The sequence below is a fragment of the Eriocheir sinensis genome, chromosome 56, assembly GCF_024679095.1.
Source record: "Eriocheir sinensis breed Jianghai 21 chromosome 56, ASM2467909v1, whole genome shotgun sequence".
Classification (NCBI taxonomy): Eukaryota; Metazoa; Arthropoda; class Malacostraca; order Decapoda; family Varunidae; genus Eriocheir; species Eriocheir sinensis.
The window spans coordinates 1,193,489-1,213,579 of NC_066564.1; the positions used below are offsets into that span (position 1 = coordinate 1,193,489).

General features: G+C 42.9%; 1 protein-coding gene across 1 annotated transcript; it reads right to left on the reverse strand.

Moving 5' to 3' along the window:
- On the reverse strand, positions 1 to 15,574 carry LOC126984148 (zinc metalloproteinase nas-6-like). Its single transcript, XM_050837522.1, has 12 exons — positions 15,489 to 15,574; positions 12,584 to 12,744; positions 12,256 to 12,322; positions 11,244 to 11,368; positions 10,258 to 10,333; positions 9,398 to 9,515; positions 8,486 to 8,730; positions 7,549 to 7,658; positions 6,385 to 6,472; positions 5,302 to 5,421; positions 4,933 to 5,049; positions 1 to 1,147 (listed from the first exon to the last, which is right to left on the reverse strand). Exons 1-12 carry the CDS (start codon positions 15,493 to 15,495, stop codon positions 1,023 to 1,025), a joined length of 1,359 nt encoding a protein of 452 aa, XP_050693479.1. The 5' UTR covers positions 15,496 to 15,574; the 3' UTR covers positions 1 to 1,022.
- Between the last annotated feature and the right edge of the window lie 4,517 nt (positions 15,575 to 20,091).

Genomic DNA, 20,091 nt, shown 5'->3' on the forward strand with positions numbered 1-20,091 from the left:
TACCACAGATTTTTATTAGGATCACTAAAAGCAACACTGATTAACACTCTTTATAATGTATAGTTTTTTTATGAAAAATTGCACAACTGTGATACTTAACTCCTCGTTACGTTTATTAAAGGGAAGAGATTTTTTTGTCACTTTTTTATACATTAATTTTCCCAGTGCATTAAGCAAGCGTAGTGTAATTTTCTGTATATATCAATTATATATCAATTCCATTCAGAGAAGCATGACCGCAGTGGTCTGATTCTTTCATTATCATGTTTTCTCTCCACTACACAAGCCTCGTGTGCAGTAAGTCCCAGAGTGACTGACACGTAAGGAAATTTGCCAGGTTTTGTTGAGGTCTTTTAGGAGAAAACGTGTGCAGGTGTGCAAGAATTGAAACCCACATGATAGGGTGAAATCTTAGAATGTGCGGGTGAGCCAGACGCTTCCTGGATTTGAATAGGTCTGCTGCACCTACTGGAGGGAAGTGCGCACGTGTCGGGGCAGGCAGAAGGACGTGTATGGAGTGCAGATTGTGAGTGGAAAAGGCAAATCATTCTGTGTGAAAAGCAAAAATGAGTTTGTCGTACAGGCAAACACATAAAAGTGGGAAAGACAAACAGCTGTTTTGTATAAAAAGCGAGGTGTATGAAAAACAAGGAAATGTGTGGCAGACATACCTGCCTGCAGGCAAGGAAGGTCAACACAAATCATGAGACAGAAACACTAGTGAATGGAAGACAGTAAGGTGTGTTCGTTGGGCACACACTTGTTTTAGTAACAGCCAGACGGTATGGAAAGAAGAAGCCAACGTGATGGTGTGTGAGACAGGCAAGCAGGCGCTTGGAAAGACTGTCCATTGTGTTGGGTGCATAAGGACAATAATCCTGTAGGTGGAGGTGCAGCGACAGCAAGTGTTTGTGCGTCACGGTTTTCATGTACTGAGAGAAACAAGTAAGGAAAGGAGGTTGTCGAGAATGGGTGATCAGGACACACAGGAAGGAAAGCTTCGGTCATGTTCTCGTGGTAGGTCAACACACATTGCAGGATTTCTTGCAGGTCTGCAGCATGTATGCAGGATTGGACTGGCACTGCCGGGTCCTCGCCCAACCAGCACAGTCCTTGTGGTTGTCCACACAGCCTCCGCTTCCTCCTCCTGAAAGGATTGATCATGTTTTTCTGACTTTTTCTTGCATTATTCATAAAACTTACATGCATTTAAAGTTTTTCATTTTGATTCTTTTTCAAACATTTGTCAATATTTATATTCCCTTCAATTTTCCTGATGGTCACTCAAGCTATGTAAACACATCACTCTGCAAAAATTTCATCCTGCCTCATCAGCTAAAGTGAACAACCAAATATGGAAAAGGCCATGGCCTGGTAATCAAGCGATCTTAACGTTAAAGGCTGTAATACAATTTTATTTTAGATTGCGGCAGCTGGGAAGTGAAGGAAAACAAGGGGCTTGCCGCTGGGAGGTGAAGGAAGACAGGGGAGTTGTTTTATATTTGATGTGTTCTCGTTGCTTTATTATGTATATCTTCATGTATTTTTATTTGCTGTAACCCGCGATGCATCAGCGGTACCATCCGGAGCAGTTTCTTTTTATTATTTACATGGGGAAAAATACCATTACAATTGTAGTACATTTCGGGCCATTACAGTCCTTTCCCAATACACACACACACACACACACACACACACACACACACACACACACACACACACACACACACACACACACACACACACACACACACACACACACACACACACACACACACACACACACACACACACACACACACACACACACACACCACAAAGGAACACAAAGGAAGAACAAACAACAGCAGACCTGCTGGTCCTTACGAGGCTGTTTGTGACAAGCTACACTAACTATCTAACCAAAGGTGGAAGATGAAGGACAGCAAAGGCGAAGGCTCCTCCCCCACCCCCCACCCCCGCCATCCCTACAGCCAAAGCTGACAGGAAAGGAAAAAGAACCATGCAGCAAGGAAAAACAGCATGGAAATAATGTAGGAAAGAGGAAAGAACTACCATTACTGCTACCACTGACCGGGCGATAAAAGCGGACAAGGACACCAGTAATCGAAAGAACTTAACGTTATTACGACAATGAGTAATATCTTAGTTGCTGGTTGGATTCAAAATACTTGTCTAATCTATTCTTGAAGGCCGTAACTGTTGTACTATCAACGACATCACAGGGTAGAGAGTTCCAAACATTAACAACTCGATTGAAGAAGTGTTTGGCTTCGTACGACGAGAATCTTTTTCCACTTATCTTCAAATTGTGATTTCTTCTTGTTCTATTTGATCGATCAATTGTAAAGTAATTTTCCGCATTAATATCACTGAATCCTTTAAACATTTTAAACACTTCTATTAGATCGCCTCGCATTCTTCGTTTTGATAGGCTGAATAAATTTACTTCTTTAAGGCTTTGTTCATATGATAAATTTCTCAACCTAGGAATCATCTTTGTTACTCTTCGTTGGACCCGTTCCAACTTTTCTATGTCTTTTCTGTAATAGGGAGACCAAAACTGTACACAGCACTCTAGACGGGGTCGAACCAACGAATTATACAGTTTTAATATTACTTTTTCCGATTTATTATTAAAGATTCGTCCGATGGAGCCAACCAATTTGTTTGCAGTTATAACTACCTCTGAACAATGCTGACCGGGCTTTAAATCGCTTGATATAGTGATTCCAAGATCCTTTACTTACTGCAGAAAGTTGTTGGCCATTCATTACGTACCGAACGCGATTGTTATTTTTTCCGATGTGCAACACTTTACATTTGTCAACGTTAAATTTAATTTGCCATTGATTGGCCCAACGTGCAAGTCGATCTAGATCTGATTGTAAAGCTTCTTCGTCGAGTGTCGCAGTTACTTTACTAGAAATTTTTGTGTCATTAGCAAATTTTGATACTTTGCAAGTGAGCCCATCATCGATATCATTAACATAAATTAAGAAGAGCATGGGGCAAAGCACTGATCCTTGAGGTACGCCGCTTCTGACATCGAGCCAGTTAGATGTAACACTGTTTAGAACTACTCTCTGTTTCTGCACAGAGAGCAGCCAGTCCACAAGCCAATTGTGAATGTTACCCGAGATACCGTGCGCCAATAGTTTGCTGAGCAATCGTTGGTGGGGGACCTTCTCAAATGCCTTTTGAAAATCCAGATATATGATATCTACTGATCTGCTTTCATCGAACACCTCAAAAATATAATGAAAAAAATCAAGTAAGTTAGTTAAACACGAACGTTTACTACGAAAGCCATGTTGCGAATTATTTATTATATTATTTTCTTCGAAGAATTTCACCATATTGTCGCGAATGATAGTCTCCATTAACTTACAAACAATCGATGTCAGGCTAATTGGTCGATAGTTTCCTGGATGAGACTTGTCCCCCTTTTTGAAAATTGGTGACATTTGCAAGTTTCCAATCCGACGGAACTTTTCCAGCTGTTAAAGATTTATTGAATATGATGGAGAGCGGTTTACAAATTTGATGTTTGATTTCTTTTAAGACCCTAGGGGTAATTTTGTCTGGACCAGGAGCTTTGCTTACTTTAATCTTTTCAATTGTGCGTAAAATGTCACTTTCTACGATGAGCACGCCACTTAACATCTTTTCGGTCCTTCTAACCTCCGGCGGTTGAGGTGATAAACAATCAGACCTACATACCGAAATCGCATCAGACAAAACGTTTGTAAAGATGAACGCTTCAATTAAGTTCATGGACTGTGGTGTGTGTGTGTGTGTGTGTGTGTGTGTGTGTGTGTGTGTGTGTGTGTGTGTGTGTGTGTGTGTGTGTGTGTGTGCGCGTGTGTGTGTGTGTGTGTGTGTGTGTGTTCCCCAACCCCCTCAAAGTTACCATCCCCTTTCTCCACTAAGCGCCTTGCCGCGTCTTTTCGTACCTTTACAATTCTATGGTTACCTTTGAAAAACACATCTTCACATTGAAATGGAACTCATCGCAGTCTACAACGCCGTCAAACAGGCCATCCTGAAGGGCGTAATCAAGGGTGCCGGGCTGGGCCTAGGTGCCCTGCTTTGCGGCGCGGCGTGGAGGGCCGCGACCACCGCCTCGCGGGTGTGTGAGGCGGTGCAGGTGTTGGAGGACAAGGGCCTGTATGCCACCAACCTGTGGCGGGCGCGGGAGATGCTGGCCCGCCAAGGGTGGCTGGGCCAGCATCTCCAATGAAGTTCATTACGGCGCCCAGCTGAAAAATAATTTTCGCCCACATGACATACCAATGACACGCCAAATGAAATACAGCCTGCTTGTTTTCCTTAGACTTGCCTCTTCAGCAAACTGCCTCGTCTTACTCAATACTGCAACATCCCATTTGATATTTGATATGAAAACTGCTCTCGTTCTCGAGGATTCTGTATCGCACCCAAAAGCTCAGTAACCTTTGGCGGCTTGATCCATTACTCCGGATATTCCTTTCCCCCTTCGCCCCAGAGTGATCCAGAGTACCACTGCAGGCGGGCACTCTTCCTTGCCGAGTACTAATGGCCGTCAATTATGACATTCTCGTTTTTCTTTTTGTGGGGGACACCCAAGAAGAGTACCGAGACACCTCTCTTTCCGAAGCTGACCTCTTCTTCCGATCACTCCTATCTACTCTTGCAGGAGCAGTGATCAGTGTTTATTTTATGTTTCTCTTTGTATTGTCCTAGAGCTATTTCACTTTCCCTAAAAACAAAACGCAGCATACCGCACGGCACCCTACTGCCCTGTGCCATCGTGACCGTGGAGCACTGAGAGGCACTTAGAGAATTTCCCTCCCCCCTCAAGCATGACCGCCCCTCTCATTACCCCCTCCCTTCCTCCCCCATATCCCCCCTCCCCCTCTCTCCCCCCACTCTTTTCCCTTTCCCACTCACCAGAGCCGCCGCACAGGCCGCAGGATTGGGAGCAGTGGCTCGTCATGTAGTCCGGGTTCTTGGTACACTCCCCTTTGGAAGCCCAGGGGCCGCAGCTGTTATTGTTGTCCTTACACACTGCAGGGGTAGAGAGGGCCGCTGGGGTTAGTGGTACTGGTGGTGATGGTGGTGGTGGTGGTGGTGGTGGTGATGGTTCAGATGGCGTCATATTGGTGGTGATGGTGGTGGTAGTGGTGGTGTTTGTGTATGTGTGTGTGCGTTTCATTAACACTACCTAATGGAGAGAGAGAGAGAGAGAGAGAGAGAGAGAGAGAGAGAGAGAGGGAGAGAGAGAGAGTGTGTGTATGACACCTATGAGCGCTTTCTCACCCATGGGCTTGTTGCAGGAGGTGCAGCAGCTGCTGTGCATGTACACCGGGTTCTTTTCACACTCCCCGCTCTGCGCCCACGCCTTGCAGTTGGTGTCATGGTCCGTACATGTAGTCGGGCCTGGAGAGAGAGAGAGAGAGAGAGAGAGAGAGAGAGAGTCAGTTTTACTTTTTTTACAGTAAAGGAAGCAACTCAAGGCCATAAACAAATAAAAAAAAAACTACATGAAGTTTTATGAAGGATGCCTCAGAATTCTAAAGGGAGATCAGTTGGATGTCCATTTTATTTAAGTCCTTATCATGGAGCTTCAAAGAAAATGCACCAGAAAAAGGGGTGACTGAAGGCTTTGTCGGTATTGTCAGACGCCTTCACACCTGGCACCAACTATTTCCAAAGGCCAAACAGGAGATCAGTCGGGTTCTAATGAGTGAATCCTTAGGTTCGTGGTACGGAAGAATGGTCAAACTACAACCAGGGTCACAAAACTTCTCCTGGATATGCCCACAACTCCCATGAAAGCCTCGTCAAATATGTGTGCTTGGGCGCGGAAAGGTTTAAAAATATGACACAATAAGGTCGGTATGATAGGACACCTTGGCTTCTCACATCAACTATTTCTAAAGGTCAAAGAGGGGATCAATCGGGTTCTTATGAGTGGTTCTTTAGGTTCACGGTACAGAAGAAGGGTCAGACTACCACCAGGGTCATAAAACTTACCCTGGATATGCCCACAACTCCCATGAAAGCCTCGTCAAATAGGTGTGTTTGGGCGAGGAAAGGTTTAAAAATATGACCCATTCAAAGCCTGTATTCCAAAACATATCAGTGCCTCAGTTCGCCTGTTTCAAAACCCTCTCGTGAAAGTTTCCCGGATTTTCATGGACTGTTTTGTGATGCTGGTGATAGTCTAACATTACTTCTGCATCCTGAAGGAGAGAATCGCCCATGAAAACACGGTAATTCTTCTCTGTGGCTTTGGAAAATAGTCGAAATGGGAGCCCGAGACATTTTAGAATATGGAAAAAATAGAATAGAGAGGTGGGGGACGTGGGAAGCACATGGCACAGCAGGAAGGCACAGTACCTGGACCTGGGGCGGTGACTGTAGCTGTGCCGCCCTGTGCTCCTGACCCCCTACAGTTGTACATCTTGTTCAGTTTTTGTTTGTCAATCTACGGAGAGAAAAATAATATTATCACGCCCTTGGCACTCCCATTCATACTGCATAGATTCATGTAACCAATCATATCGACCCAATCAGGACACCTCTCCTCCCGAAATTGACCTATATTTCGGCCACTCCTGTAACTCATTATAGGAGCAGTGAGGAGCGGGCTTTTTTTCACATTTGTTATCTTTTTTATGCCCTTGAACTGAAACGCTCCCCCCTCCTTTCACACACTGGAGCCCTCAGTTAAAGTTAGCTAATAAGCAGATTTAAAAGAGCTTGATAGATTAATGTTATGAAGACTGAGAATAAGCATGAAGGTAATAAGAAAAAAGTTACAGAGGAGACACGCTTGTAGCTCAGGTGCGTCAAAGGGCACAACAGCAGCGACAGTTAAAGAGGCGATAACTAGATGCAAGACTTCAGCATTATATTAAATACGGTCCATTAGAAGCCTAATTCTATCTTGCAAGAATAAAGGTAGGCAAGGAACGTAGAGGGTCTCCATGAAGCAGTCAGCCTCCTTCAAGGACGAAAGGGTTAGCCGTCCACGCGAGGGGTAGGCGGGAGGCGTGTTCTGTGCCTGGCTTTCGCTCGTACTTTTTTTTTTTTTTTTTTTTTTTTTACAGCAGAGGAGTCAGTTCAAGGGCATAAAAAAGGTAGCAAATGTTAAAAAAAAAAAAAGCCCGCTACTCATTGCTCCTAAAAAGAGTTAGAGGAGTGGCCGAAAAATAGGTCAATTTCGGGAGGAGAGGTGTCCTGATACCCTCCTCTTGAAAGAGTTCAAGTCGTAGGCAGGAGGAAATACAGATGAAGGAAGATTGTTCCAGAGTTTACCAGCGTGAGGGACGAAAGAGTGAAGATGCTGGTTAACTCTTGCGTAAGGGATTTGGACAGTTAAGGGATGAGCTTGAGTAGAAAGTCGTGTGTGGCGAGGCCGCGGGAGGGGGGGAGGCATGCAGTTAGCAAGTTCGGAAGAGGAGTCAGCATGAAAATATCGATAGAAGATAGAAACGTGAGATGCATACTCCATACGTTCTGTCGACATAAAGGTGCTCGAAACTCTAATGACCAACTTACAGTTGAAAGTGCCCGGCGCTGGCCAATTTCCACCCCCGCCTGGATGGGCTCAATGGTGTTTAGTCCATTCTCCTTGGCGAAGGCGTTTTTCCCGTACTGCATGAGAGAGGCTGTGGACACACACACACACACACACACACACACACACACACACACACACACACACACACACACACACACACACACACACACACACACACACACACACACACACACACGAGAACGTGGTGTGTTAGTGGGTGGTTACAACAATGGTATCTTGTCAAATATCACATTTTTTTCTATCTCCAATCGGAAGATAAAAGTTGAAACTCTTGATTAAATTGCAATACACATCATCTAATCTCATCGCATCTCTCTTCTCTCTTGTCTTCTATGTCTCGCCTCATCTCCTCTTCTCTCCTCTCCTGCCCTGTCTTGTCCTCCCCATCTCCTCTCCTCTACTCCCCTTTCCCCTTTCCCTCCCCTCTTCTCATACCCTACGCCCCTGTGCACCCAGCACTGAATGGGTACTTGGCATTAATTGGGGGTTGTGTCCCGTCCCCTGGGGTCTGTTCCCTTCTCCTATAATTCCTTCCCCTTCTGTCTCTCTCCGGCATATGACCACAGATGTTGCGCCGACTAAACAAAAGTTTCCTTTTCCCCACGTCTCCTTTCCCTGGGTTGTGTCCCGTCTCCTGGGGTATGCTCCCTTCTCCTATAACTCCTTCCCCTTCTGTCTCTCTCCGGCATATGACCACAGATGTTGCGCCGACTAAACAAAACTTTCCTTTTTCCCTCTTCTCCTTTCTCTGGGTTGTGTCCCGTCTCGTGGGGTATGTTCCCTTCTCCTATAATTCATTCCCCTCCTGTCTCTCTCCGGCAAATGACCACAGATGTTGCGCCGACTAAACAAAACTTTCCTTTTCCCCTCTTCTCCTCTCTTTCCATTACTCACACGTGTCGTATGGCAGTCCCATGGTCTGTATCTTCTCGGGACCTAATTTATCGAAGTTGTACTCCATGCCGGCTTTGATGTTGTTGGTCAGGATGCGGATCTTGCTGTCCCTGTCGTAGCGGGAGTGTTCGTGCCACAAGCCCAGCGCGTGCATCAGCTCGTGCATCACCACCCCGACGTAGATGCAGCGGGGGCCCAGCGTCACGGCCTGCTCCCCCTGCTGCATGCCCACCGAACTTGAACACCTTGAAGAGAAAGGCAGGACAGGGATGATGAAGAGCAGGAGGTGGACGAACAAGAACAAGAAGAATCAAAGCAAGGAAAATCAGTACAGAAACAGGAGAAAAGAACAGAAAAGACGAGAACAAGAACTAAGAAGAAAGAAGAGGATGATAAAGACGAAGAACAAGAACAAGAAGAAGAACCAAAACAAGGAAAATCAGTACAAAAAGAGGAGAAAAGAACGGGAAAAACGAGAACAAGAACTAAGAAGAAAGAAAGAGGATGATAAAGACGAAGAACAAGAACAAGGAAGATAACAAGTGCAAGAAAAGGGGAAAAAACAAGGAAGATGAGAACAAGAATAAAAACGAAGAAGAAAAAAAGATATTGATGAAGATGATAAAGAGGAGGCAAACGAAAAACAACAACAACAACAACAAAAACAAGTATGGGAAGGCAACAAGTACAAAAAAAGAAAAAAAATGACGGCAAAAGATAAGAACTACAGCAAAAGGGAAAGACGACGACGACGACAATGGAGAATGAAGCAAAGGAAAAAAAAAAGAGAGGAAAAAAGAGGAGGTAAAGAATGTGAAGAAGAATGAACCCTTTCGAACACCTTAAAATATTCTTCCTCCTCCTCCTCCTCCTCCTCCTCCTCCTCCTCACCACCATCAGTCATCCACTCACCCCATGCTCTTAAACAGATGGATAAAGTTGGCCTCTGCTTTTCGGGGCCTGAAACGGATGCACGTGGCCGTCTGTAAGTTGTCCATGGCCTTGGCGATCACTTTCCTCTCCTCGGCAGCTGTTGGGGGAGAGGAGATTGAGGTGTTGTTGATGTTGGCGTTGTTGTTGGTGGTGGTGGTGGTGGGTTGATGAGGGTTGTTGCTTTGATGGTTACAATGAGGAGGTTTCAATGGTGGCAGAGAGAGTTCAAGCATTCATTATACTTATTAATATACCATTTTAATTGTTTAGGCTTGACCTCACGAAAGACCCCCCCCCTCCCCCCATCTCACAAGCTTTCATTTGTTACTGTAAAGCTTCCTACCTTCTTAATTCCACTTTTAAGACGGAGTTATTCAGAAGCGTTGGATTTTTACAGAGTTTAGTCGACATGTCACAAACCCAGTCTTGAAATGGAGTATAAAACGAATCAACAAAATCAACTAACCACGCCTTGAAAAACGGGTCAGTAAAGGCAACTCGGCCACATTCTTGTTGGCGAAGACTTATGCGACGTTTGAGAAATCCGGCGGTGATCTGAGGCTAAAGGCGCCATGACACTGGACAAATTCTCCGTGGATCTTCAGTCAAACCACGATTTTCGCTGGCGTGGTTCTCATTTGTTTCTTGTTCTTGCTGATGATGATGATGGTGAGTAATACCGTCGTCCTTTGGTGAAATCTACCGTAGCTTTGGAAGATCGTGGACACGTCAGAAAACCACGGAAATCTGAAAACCACGCCAGCGGAAATCGTGGTTTGACTGAAGATCCACGGAAAATTTGCCCAGTGTAATAGCCCCTTTACTTTTGGTCCACTTACTGTAAGACGAAGACAGGACGTATGGCACGATTCCGTCAGGCCACAGCTTTGACGCCTCTTTGACGATGTTGCGGGCCTGGAATCGGATAATACCTCGTGAATAAAGGAACAATAGAAAGATAAAAGGGTTTGGACAAGGGGACGAAAAGTTTGGGAAGAGTATACGAGTTTTAGTAAAGAACACGAAGATATATAAAGAATGAAACGCGGCACACAATAGAAGGGTTTGGACAAGGGGACGAAAAGTTTGGGAAGAGTATACGAGTTTTAGGAAAGAACACGAAGATATATAAAGAATGAAACGCGGCACACAATAGAAGGGTTTGGACAAGGAGACGCAGTGTTTGGGAAGAATATACGAGTTTTGGGAAAGAACACGAAGATATACAAAGAATGAAACGCAGCATACAATAAAATGATAAAAGGATTTGAACAAGGGGATAGAGTGTTAAGAAAGTATACACAGGCTCAAGTAGAGAGTACCAAAATATATAATGAATGAAACGCAACAGAATGAGGAAAAATTATAAGCAGGGGAGTGAAAGTACAATGTATAGATAAGAAAGATACGTGAGACGATTAGGGAGCACTTGCGATTCAGACGAAATAAAAGGAAAGATAAAAAGATGTATAAAACTAACGCGTCAAATACAACAAAAAAATGGAATCGTGGGCTGGGAAGGTTTAACGAAGAAGGGACATTTGTGATTCAGACTAATATAAAGAAAATATGGAAAGATACGGGGAGAGAGACGAAAAGATTTGGAAGACTTTACACATGAAGGGACAGAGAGAGGGAGAGGCAAATAAACATCTTCAAATACACAACAAACTAAAAACAAAAACAAAAATCAAGAAACAGACAAACAAACAGGCAAAATAAGAAGGTTCAGGGGTTGTGGAGTCGAGGAAAGCAGGAGTAGGGAAGAGTTACGGCGGAGTTAGGTTGAGGGGAGCGGGTAGCAGGAAGGAGTGTTTGGCATTACCTTTGGCCCCGAGCTCATAATGTCCCTCAGCTGTTCGGGGCTCTGCACGATGATGTCTCCTTGGAAGCGAGCCGCCAGTAAAATCGGGTCCTCGGCGTTGGGGTCTTCTTCAGCGGGGTCGTGGGCTAGGAAGGGCAGGCAAAGGGACGACGTTATAGAAGGCATTTGTGAATTAGAAGAAAAAAGAAGATAACGAAAGATATAAAACAGTAACAGAAAATGAGTTTGTGGAGAAGAAGAGTCAGACGGAAAATAAATAAATAAAAAGGTATATAAAACGATACAAAAAAATGGGTTTCGTAGACTAAAAGGGAAGGGGAAGAGACTGTGTTTGTGAGTCAGACGGAAAATAAAAAGAAAAAAGAAGAATATGTAAAACAGTACAAAAAAATGAGAGAACGGAGAGAAAGGGTAGAAAAAAAGAAGTATGGGAAGAGGAGAGAAAGAGATGCAAGAGGGAAAAAAAAAGAAGAGTAGGAGACGAAGAGAAGGGAAAGGATAAAGAAAAAAAAAGTACTGGAAAAGGAGAGAAAGGAATGGAAGGAGAAAACAGAAGAGTAGGAAAACGAAGAGAAAGGAAAGTAGAAAGGAAAAAAATGCAGGAAAATGAGAGAAAGGGTTGGAGGAAAGAAAAAAAATGTGTTGGAAGAGGAGAGAAAGAGATGCAAGAAGGGAGAAAAAAATGTAGGAAAAAGGAAAGGAAAAGGGAAAAAATGCAGAAAATGAGAGAAAGGGAGGGAAAACGGGGAAAAAAATAAGTGTAGAAAAGGAGAGAAAGGAATAAAAGAAGAAAAGAAGTGTAGGAAGAAGGAAAACGGTCAAAGAAGGAAAGCAAAGCAAAAAGGAAAAAAAATGCAGGAAAATGAGAGAAAGGGAGGGAAAACGGGAAAAAAATAAGTGTAGAAAAGGAAATAAAGGAATGAAAGAAGAAAAAAAGTGTAGGAAAAGGAAGGAAAAGAAAAAAAGCAGGAAAAGGAGAGAAAAGGATGTGAAAAAAATATATATAACTCACCGATCATTATGTTTGTCTGCGCGAAGTCATCTGGGTTGAGAGGTTCGCCGAGTGTGTCTGTGTCCACCTGGCCACGGGAAAACAGGCAGGTAGATCAGAACACACACACACACACACACGCACACGCACACGCACACACACACACACACACACACACTGAATCTCTATCTCTCTATCTATCTTTCCATCTTTCTATCTATCTCTATTCCTGTCTACCATTCTACCAATTCATCGATGTATCAATTAATCTATTTATCCATCTATATCAATCTTTATCAATCCATCAGTCTATCTATCTGTCTATCTATCTATCTCAGGGTACACTCACGCCGGGGGGTTCGCCGAAGGGGATGTTAGGCATGTCCATCATCACAGGGTCATGGTGGGGTACGATGGTGTTGGGGTCGGAAGATCGTCCCTGCACGGCGCCATCCGCTCCCCCACACGCCACCACCCACACCACCGCCGCCACGCACGCCCACGCTTGACCTGAACGGGGGGAGGTAAAGGAGGGAGAGGGTTGCAATTCAGTGTATGTTTCGTGTCGTCTTTGTGGCCCTCTTGTATCGTCCCTTGTTTACTGCACCGATTATGAGGTGTGTCGTTAATGGAGACGTATTTGTTTAAACTGAGGGAGAAGAGTATGAGGGGAAAGCGAAAAGGAAAAAAATGCAGGACAATGAGAGAAAGGGAGGGAAAACGGGGAAAAGAATGAGTATAGAAAAGGAGAGATAGGAGTGGAAGGAGAAAAAAAGAAATGTAGGAAAAAGGAGAAGTGTAGGATAGGAAGGAAAGGAAAGCAAAAAGGAAAAAAATGCAGGACAATGAGAGAAAGGGAGGGAAAACGGGGAAAAGAATGAGTATAGAAAAGGAGAAAAAAAGAAGTGTAGGAAAAAGGAGAAGTGTAGGATAGGAAAGAAAGGAAGGCAAAAAGGAAAAAAATGCAGGACAATGAGAGAAAGGGAGGGAAAACGGGGAAAAGAATGAGTATAGAAAAGGAGAGATAGGAGTGGAAGGAGAAAAAAAGAAATGTAGGAAAAAGGAGAAGTGTAGGATAGGAAAGAAAGGAAAGCAAAAAGGAAAAAATGCTGGAAAATGAAAAAGGATATACATTTTCAAACGCCTCCGCCTTACAGCCACTATTTCCAAAGGCCAAAAAAGAGAGCAATCGGGTTCTTATGAGTGTTTATTTATGTTCATGGTACGCAAGAAGGAGCAAACTATCAAAAGGGTCATAAAACTACCACTGGAAATACCCGCAACTCCTAGGAAGGCCTTGTCAAATGTGTTAAAAATTGTGACCCTGAGGAACATTTTTTTAAACGCTTCGACAACTTCGTGCATTCATGTTAAAAGGGTCAGTTGAAGCTCCAGAGATTTCCATCGGTGGTGGTTTCAGGACCCTGGTGGTAGTCTGAGAAGATGTCTCCGCCACGAACGAAAAAGAAACACTCGTGAGACCCAGATAATCTTGTTTGAGGTCTTAGAAAATAGTCGTAGCGAGAGTCTGAAGTCCTTGAGAATACGAACCTCTCCGAGTCCACTTCAACATTGCGTTCATTGACCACGTGTTTTAGGCTCCTATTACAAGACACTATCGCTTCTCACATTAACAGTTTCTAAAGGTTCCAGAGGGGGTCAGTCGAGTTCTAATGAGTGTTTCCTTAGGTTCAGGTACAGAGGAAGGGTCAAACTACCACCAGGGTCATAAAACTACCCCTGGAAATGCCCACAACTCCTACGAAAGCCTTGTCAAATATGTGTTCTTAGGCGGCGAAATGTCTTTTAATACGGCCCTCTAGTAAGTTAGTGTTCACCTTCACCAGCAAGAGGAACGCCTGTGTACTTTTCTTGGGTTCATGAAGGTATGGTTCGTCAAGCGCTGAGACTGTTCTGTAATTTGCTGAGCTCATCATGTACTCAAGGGGAAGGGCTGTGATGTATGCCTCAAGGGGTGAGTGTACATTAGCGTCAATATGATGATTGTCTTCCATAATGCGCTCCACGTTAGATTTCCTGAACTTATCATTTAATTAAACATGATTAATTATGGGTCTGCATCAATACACTTAACTATAATAATGATGCCCTGACTCACTTATTGTAACTAGATTACTTAGTTTAATATTTCAGAGCAATGAAGAGTAGTCAGAAGGGGATCATTATATATATAGATGCAAGATTTAGCTAAAGTCTATGATGCCGTTAAGGGGTGTTAGATTGTTGGATCGTATTCCCAGACGGTTTCGGATCTCACAACTAATGTCTTAATCCTACGACTGCGATTCCCTACCAGAAGACCTCACGAAGCCACAGGAATGGAACAAAAAGTGGCTGCTACAATTCAATGAAGAAAAATGTAAAGACCTGCACCTTGGGAGAGGATATTCAGCACACCAATGCCACATGGGAAACACTCCACTATCCACCACAGAGGCAGAGAAAGACCTTGGACTATATGTTACCAGGCTACCAGTGAAAGCCAAATCCGTGCCAATCGCAGCGGACGGGTTAAGGCCACAGAGGGAATCAATCGGGTGTTGATGTGTTTTTTTTCACATTCATAGTGCAGAAGCCTTGTCAAAGTATCACTAGGCTCATGAAACTACCCATGGAAATACTGACACAACCTCTACGAAAACTTTACAAATGTGTGTGTGTGTTTTAGTATATTTATTTTAGAGAATTCGTCATCTTTTAAGGTTCCTCTGTTTTTACGTTTTTTTCTTTTTAAGTTTTCTTTTATCATAGTGTATTTTTAAACTTTCTTGATATAAGTAGTTTCATATAATTATCTAAATTTGTAAAGTTTTAATATTTTTTTTAACTATTTTTAAGCCAGTAACGACACCAGAGTTCTGTATATTTTAGTGATTATATAAAGATTTTACTTAAGTGCTGAATGTGGACTACAAATTGGAAATGTTGTCATATTAACGAAATTAACATTCTTAAATAACTTCCGATTTATGTATGATGTTTTGGTTTTATGTACATTTGTGGTCAATATCTATCTATCTATCTATCTATCTATTAGCCCCGAAATGTTTAGGTGAGGTTAAGTTATTCGGTCTGGTTTCTTTACTTAGCCTTCAAAGCAACACGACAACACGACACATTTCCCATTACCATTTTTTTTAACCGCCCCGGAAAATTAAATGTTCTCTGTGCGCAGCAATGGCGAAGTCTGGATATACGGGAAGCACCCTTTTCCTTGTTACTCCTCGGCTTACCTTTCATGACCACGGCTTCCTGCGCACTGCCTAAGCCTGCGAAGGTGTAGCTGCGTGTGGTGGGGGTGACAGATCAGAGAGCATCTTATATACCCCGGAGCGCCAGTGTCACCATGGCAACGAGAGGGCCAACGCGGAAGTAGCATCCGGTACTTTGTCGGTTTCAAGTTAAAGTTATTCTCGAGGGATGCAAAAATAATGTGGTGGAACAGAAAAACGAACTGAGTGTGATGACGTGTGAACATTCGTAGAAAACCTGGTAGAAATTGAATTGTTTAGTGAGGCGCTTTGCATCCATAACCCAGGCAGGTGTGTGGAGGGCGGGCAGGCAGGTGAACGGGGGGAGGCAGGGCGGTGCTAATGACCCTCACTTGCTGCAGGTGCTTTAGTATGAATGTTGATGGAATATTAATATTATTATTTAACGCACGGGACGTTGAACTCCACCCCCATAATTAACCTTTCCTTCCTTCCTTCCTTCCTTCTCTGCCCCTCCCACCAGCCTTCCCTCATCTCCTCTTTCTCTCCACTCTCTCTCCACTTTTCATTTTTCGTTTGGCTGTTTGCTTACATGTGAGGTAAGTTTGTCAGACACAGAGACAAAGGAAACACCCAACAGAATAAGCCATTCGGCCCCTTCGTGGCATCTTGCAGGGTAGAACAAGGTAGAAGCAAGGTGGCACAGTGGACAATCCGGAAAATATTATACTTAGTCAATCTAAAACTAAAGATATATAAAGATGAAACGGCCATCTTAAAAGGCTATGCTTTTCCTAAAGATTAAAGAGTCGGTCTTATTTTAATCATGTCTGAAAGCCCAAACATATCAAGTTTAAACAAATTAAATGCTACATAATTTATAAAAGTAATCATGTCTGAGGGCTCAGACTTGTCAAATGTATGCATACAATGAATAAAATTAAACTTGGAAGATCAAACTGTGAGACGAAGATAATTGATCTCCCCGCAGTGATAGCTAGGAAACCGGTAACATTTGGCTGATGATCAAACCATTTTTTTTCATTTTGCCAAAAGCTACACTAAATTATTTATTTTTTCTTAAGATCAGCCTTGTCAGATAAATACAAATTGAGGAAAAATTGAGTTTAAAAGACCAAGCTGTTAGATTAAGGCAACCCTTGTTCGTGGATGCCCGGGGGAGCAGCACCGCTCGTCCGAGTATAACAAACGACGGGAGACCAGCAGCCATTCACGTGTCTCACCGTCAGGGTTGGAAAAAATCATGATTTTTTTTCTAAATAAAAATAAAAATCGATTTATCTTATTTAAAATGGATTTTTTTTATTCAAATCGATTTTTTTATTTAAATGATTTTTTTGGGGGGGGCATTAATCCTTGTTTGTTTCCACTGATTATTTGTTTAAGTCTTGTGAGGCCATTTTCTTGTATTAAACTTGGCCAATGGTAAATGAAACCATAGTTTAATATACATTACCCAAGATGAGTTTTTCACATAAAATCATAAGTAGGACTAATAGCTTATTTATTTATGATTTTGAATAGTTTTTTTATAAGAGATGGCAATGATTCACTGGTGCCTGATTTGCCACAGGACCAGTACAGAATCACTACAGGACAAGTAGACTTGATATTTTTCCTGTACAACTGCTTCACATGTTCTTCCTTCTTCCTTTTATATATATATATATATATATATATATATATATATATATATATATATATATATATATATATATATATATATATATATATATATATATATATATATATATTTTTTTTTTTTTTTTTACGTCGTTGCCTGTTGCACTGGTAGGCATCTTCCTGGTGGGGCCTGATGGTCGTCCCAAGGCTTCTTCCAGGTGGGGCCTGATGGTCGTCCCAAGGCTTCTTCCAGGTGGGGCCTGATGGTCGGCCCAGCCCGTTCTGGCGCAGGCGAGTGTTTATAGTGGCGCCATCTTGCATTGGCTCATGCTGCCCCCCGGAACTCGTTCTTGATTCGCTTGGACGGCGTCCTCTAGAGTCCGGGTTGATGGGTGGTCTTCAGGACAGCATGTGGGTAGTTTTAAGCCACTCGGCGGTGACTGAAAAATCCGAGTGGTAGCGTGGGGATTCGAACCCGCGTCGTCCATCACGCGGTGAATGTGGGCCCAGTACGCTACCAGTTCGGCCACCGCCTATATATATATATATATATATATATATATATATATATATATATATATATATATATATATATATATATATATATATATATATATATATATATATATATATATATATATATATATATATATATATATATATATATATATATATATATATATATATATATATATATATATATATATATATATATATATATATATATATATATATATATATATATATATATATATATATATATATATATATATATATATATATATATATATATATATATATATATATATATATATATATAATACAGTATATTTAATTTTTATTTAAATCATGATTTTTTTACTCTGATTTAAATGTATTTCAATCATTTGATTCAAATGATTTTATTTAAATCAACACTACGCTGCTCACCGTCTGTCGTATATTTTCCCAATTTGTTTTTAACATTATTTTAACCGACAGAATCGTCTAATGCTTAAGGAAGTTCATTCCAGTATGTGATAAATTCTTGTAAAAAAGTCGTGTCATGTCCTTTGAAACCTACCTTCGAATTACTAAATTAAACGCCAAGGTCTGTCCAAGGTCTAAAGTCTAAAGTCGGCGTGCAGCCCCCCAGCTGTTTATTCTTCCTTTCGGAACGGTAAACTATGGTAACCCGGATGCTACAGTGCCCCTGTGCCGAGTCAATGGCTTCTTTCCCACCACAGGCTCAAAGGGCCACGGGACGGAGATGAGCACCGCCTCCACGCGTAGCTGTGGCATGTGCTCCAAACTTTACTTTTACCTCCCATGACATAACTTGGACTTTTATTATTCCTGTTGACGACGACAGCAACCACCGGCATCAGCAGCATCGTTCACCTCCTCCGGCAATTGACATCCCCCGCAGCGCCCTCGCCCCCTCATGACCGTCACGCCCTTGGGAAATGGTGAAAGAGGGAGGGAGGGGAAGGGAGGGAGGGAGGTGTGGGTAGAGAAAAAATCGAGCAGCTTATATAAGAGGTGCGGGCTGTGAAAAGGTGCGTGGAGGGTATTGACAGTACAGAAGCAGCCCCTCCCTCCCACCCTCCCTCTCACCTGCTCTCTCTGTCTCTCACTTCCCTTCACCTCCTTCACACTCCCCTGTCATATCTCACCTGCGTCACCTTCCCTTTATTAATTTCACCCCTTCACCTTCGCTACCTCACTTTCACCCCCTCACCCTCCCTCACCATCTCACCTTGTCACCTGTTTGTTTGTTTGTTTGTTTTTCGCCCTCATCCCTCCTCCTCCTCCCCCTTCCACCTCCTCCTCCTCCTCGTCTTGTATCGTTATCCTCTTCATGTTCATCTTTCCCATCTTAACTGTGCTCCTCCTCCTCCTCCTTTTCCTCGTCCTCTTCCTCCTCTTCTTGCATCGTTATCCTCTTCATGTTCCTCTTTCTCAGCTTCATTATTATCCTCTTCCTCCTCCTCTTCCTCTTCCTCTTCCTCTTCCAACACCTTTTCCTCGTCCTCTTCCTCGCCCTCCTCTTCATGTTCCTCTTTCCCAGCTCCTCCTCGTCCTCCTGCACCTCTTCCTCCTACTCCTCCTTTTCCTCGTCCTCTTCCTCGCCCTCCTCTTCATGTTCCTCTTCCCCAGCTCCTCCTCGTCCTCCTGCACCTCTTCCTCCTACTCCTCCTTTTCCTCGTCCTCTTCCTCCTCTCGTGCTACATACAGGGTTAGGGAGAGTAAATAGTAACGTTATCGCCACCATGAATAATAATGCATGAATAATAATGTAAGTGAGAGAGATAGATGTTTATGCCGTGTTGATTAATGCGTCGTTCCTGTTGATGTTCGGTACTCTGATAACGTTATTGTTGTTGTTGTTGTTGTTGTTGTTGTTGTTGTTGTAGTTACCTTTTTCTTTTTCTTATTACCATTATATATTTTTTTCTACTTTCTTTTTTTTTTACATCTCAGGATCGCCGAGGCGCTGGCAACTTGTAGCAGACATAACTATGTGTGATGTTAAATTATTTCTCTCTGTCTCGCCATCCGTCACCCTAAGATGGCCGCCAGTTGCTTCTAAATCCAGGCTCTGGGAACCCTCTATATCTATAACTCTGTGCTGCTGACTCTGATGGGGGTCGCTGAGCAGGGAACGACACTGCACATCTACTTCCCCTCTTCCCATGCATCGATCCCTGACGCTGTGGCTGATCACTGTGGGGGGGGAGGGGGTATCACATGCGTTTGTAATTACGTTTCAGATATGTGTTTGAATTTCTAAAGAACTATTGATCAGAGGAGATGTAGGTTAACGTGTTTGTTCATTAATAGTGACTTAGACGCGACGCATACCCCACTAGCCTGCTTAAAGAGAGAGAGAGAGAGAGATTTACATAGATTTACATAGAAAATCAGATCACACAGACCCCATGGTCCAGACTTGGTGGTCTGTCCTTAAACCTAAGTGATTTTACATTAATCAGAAGAC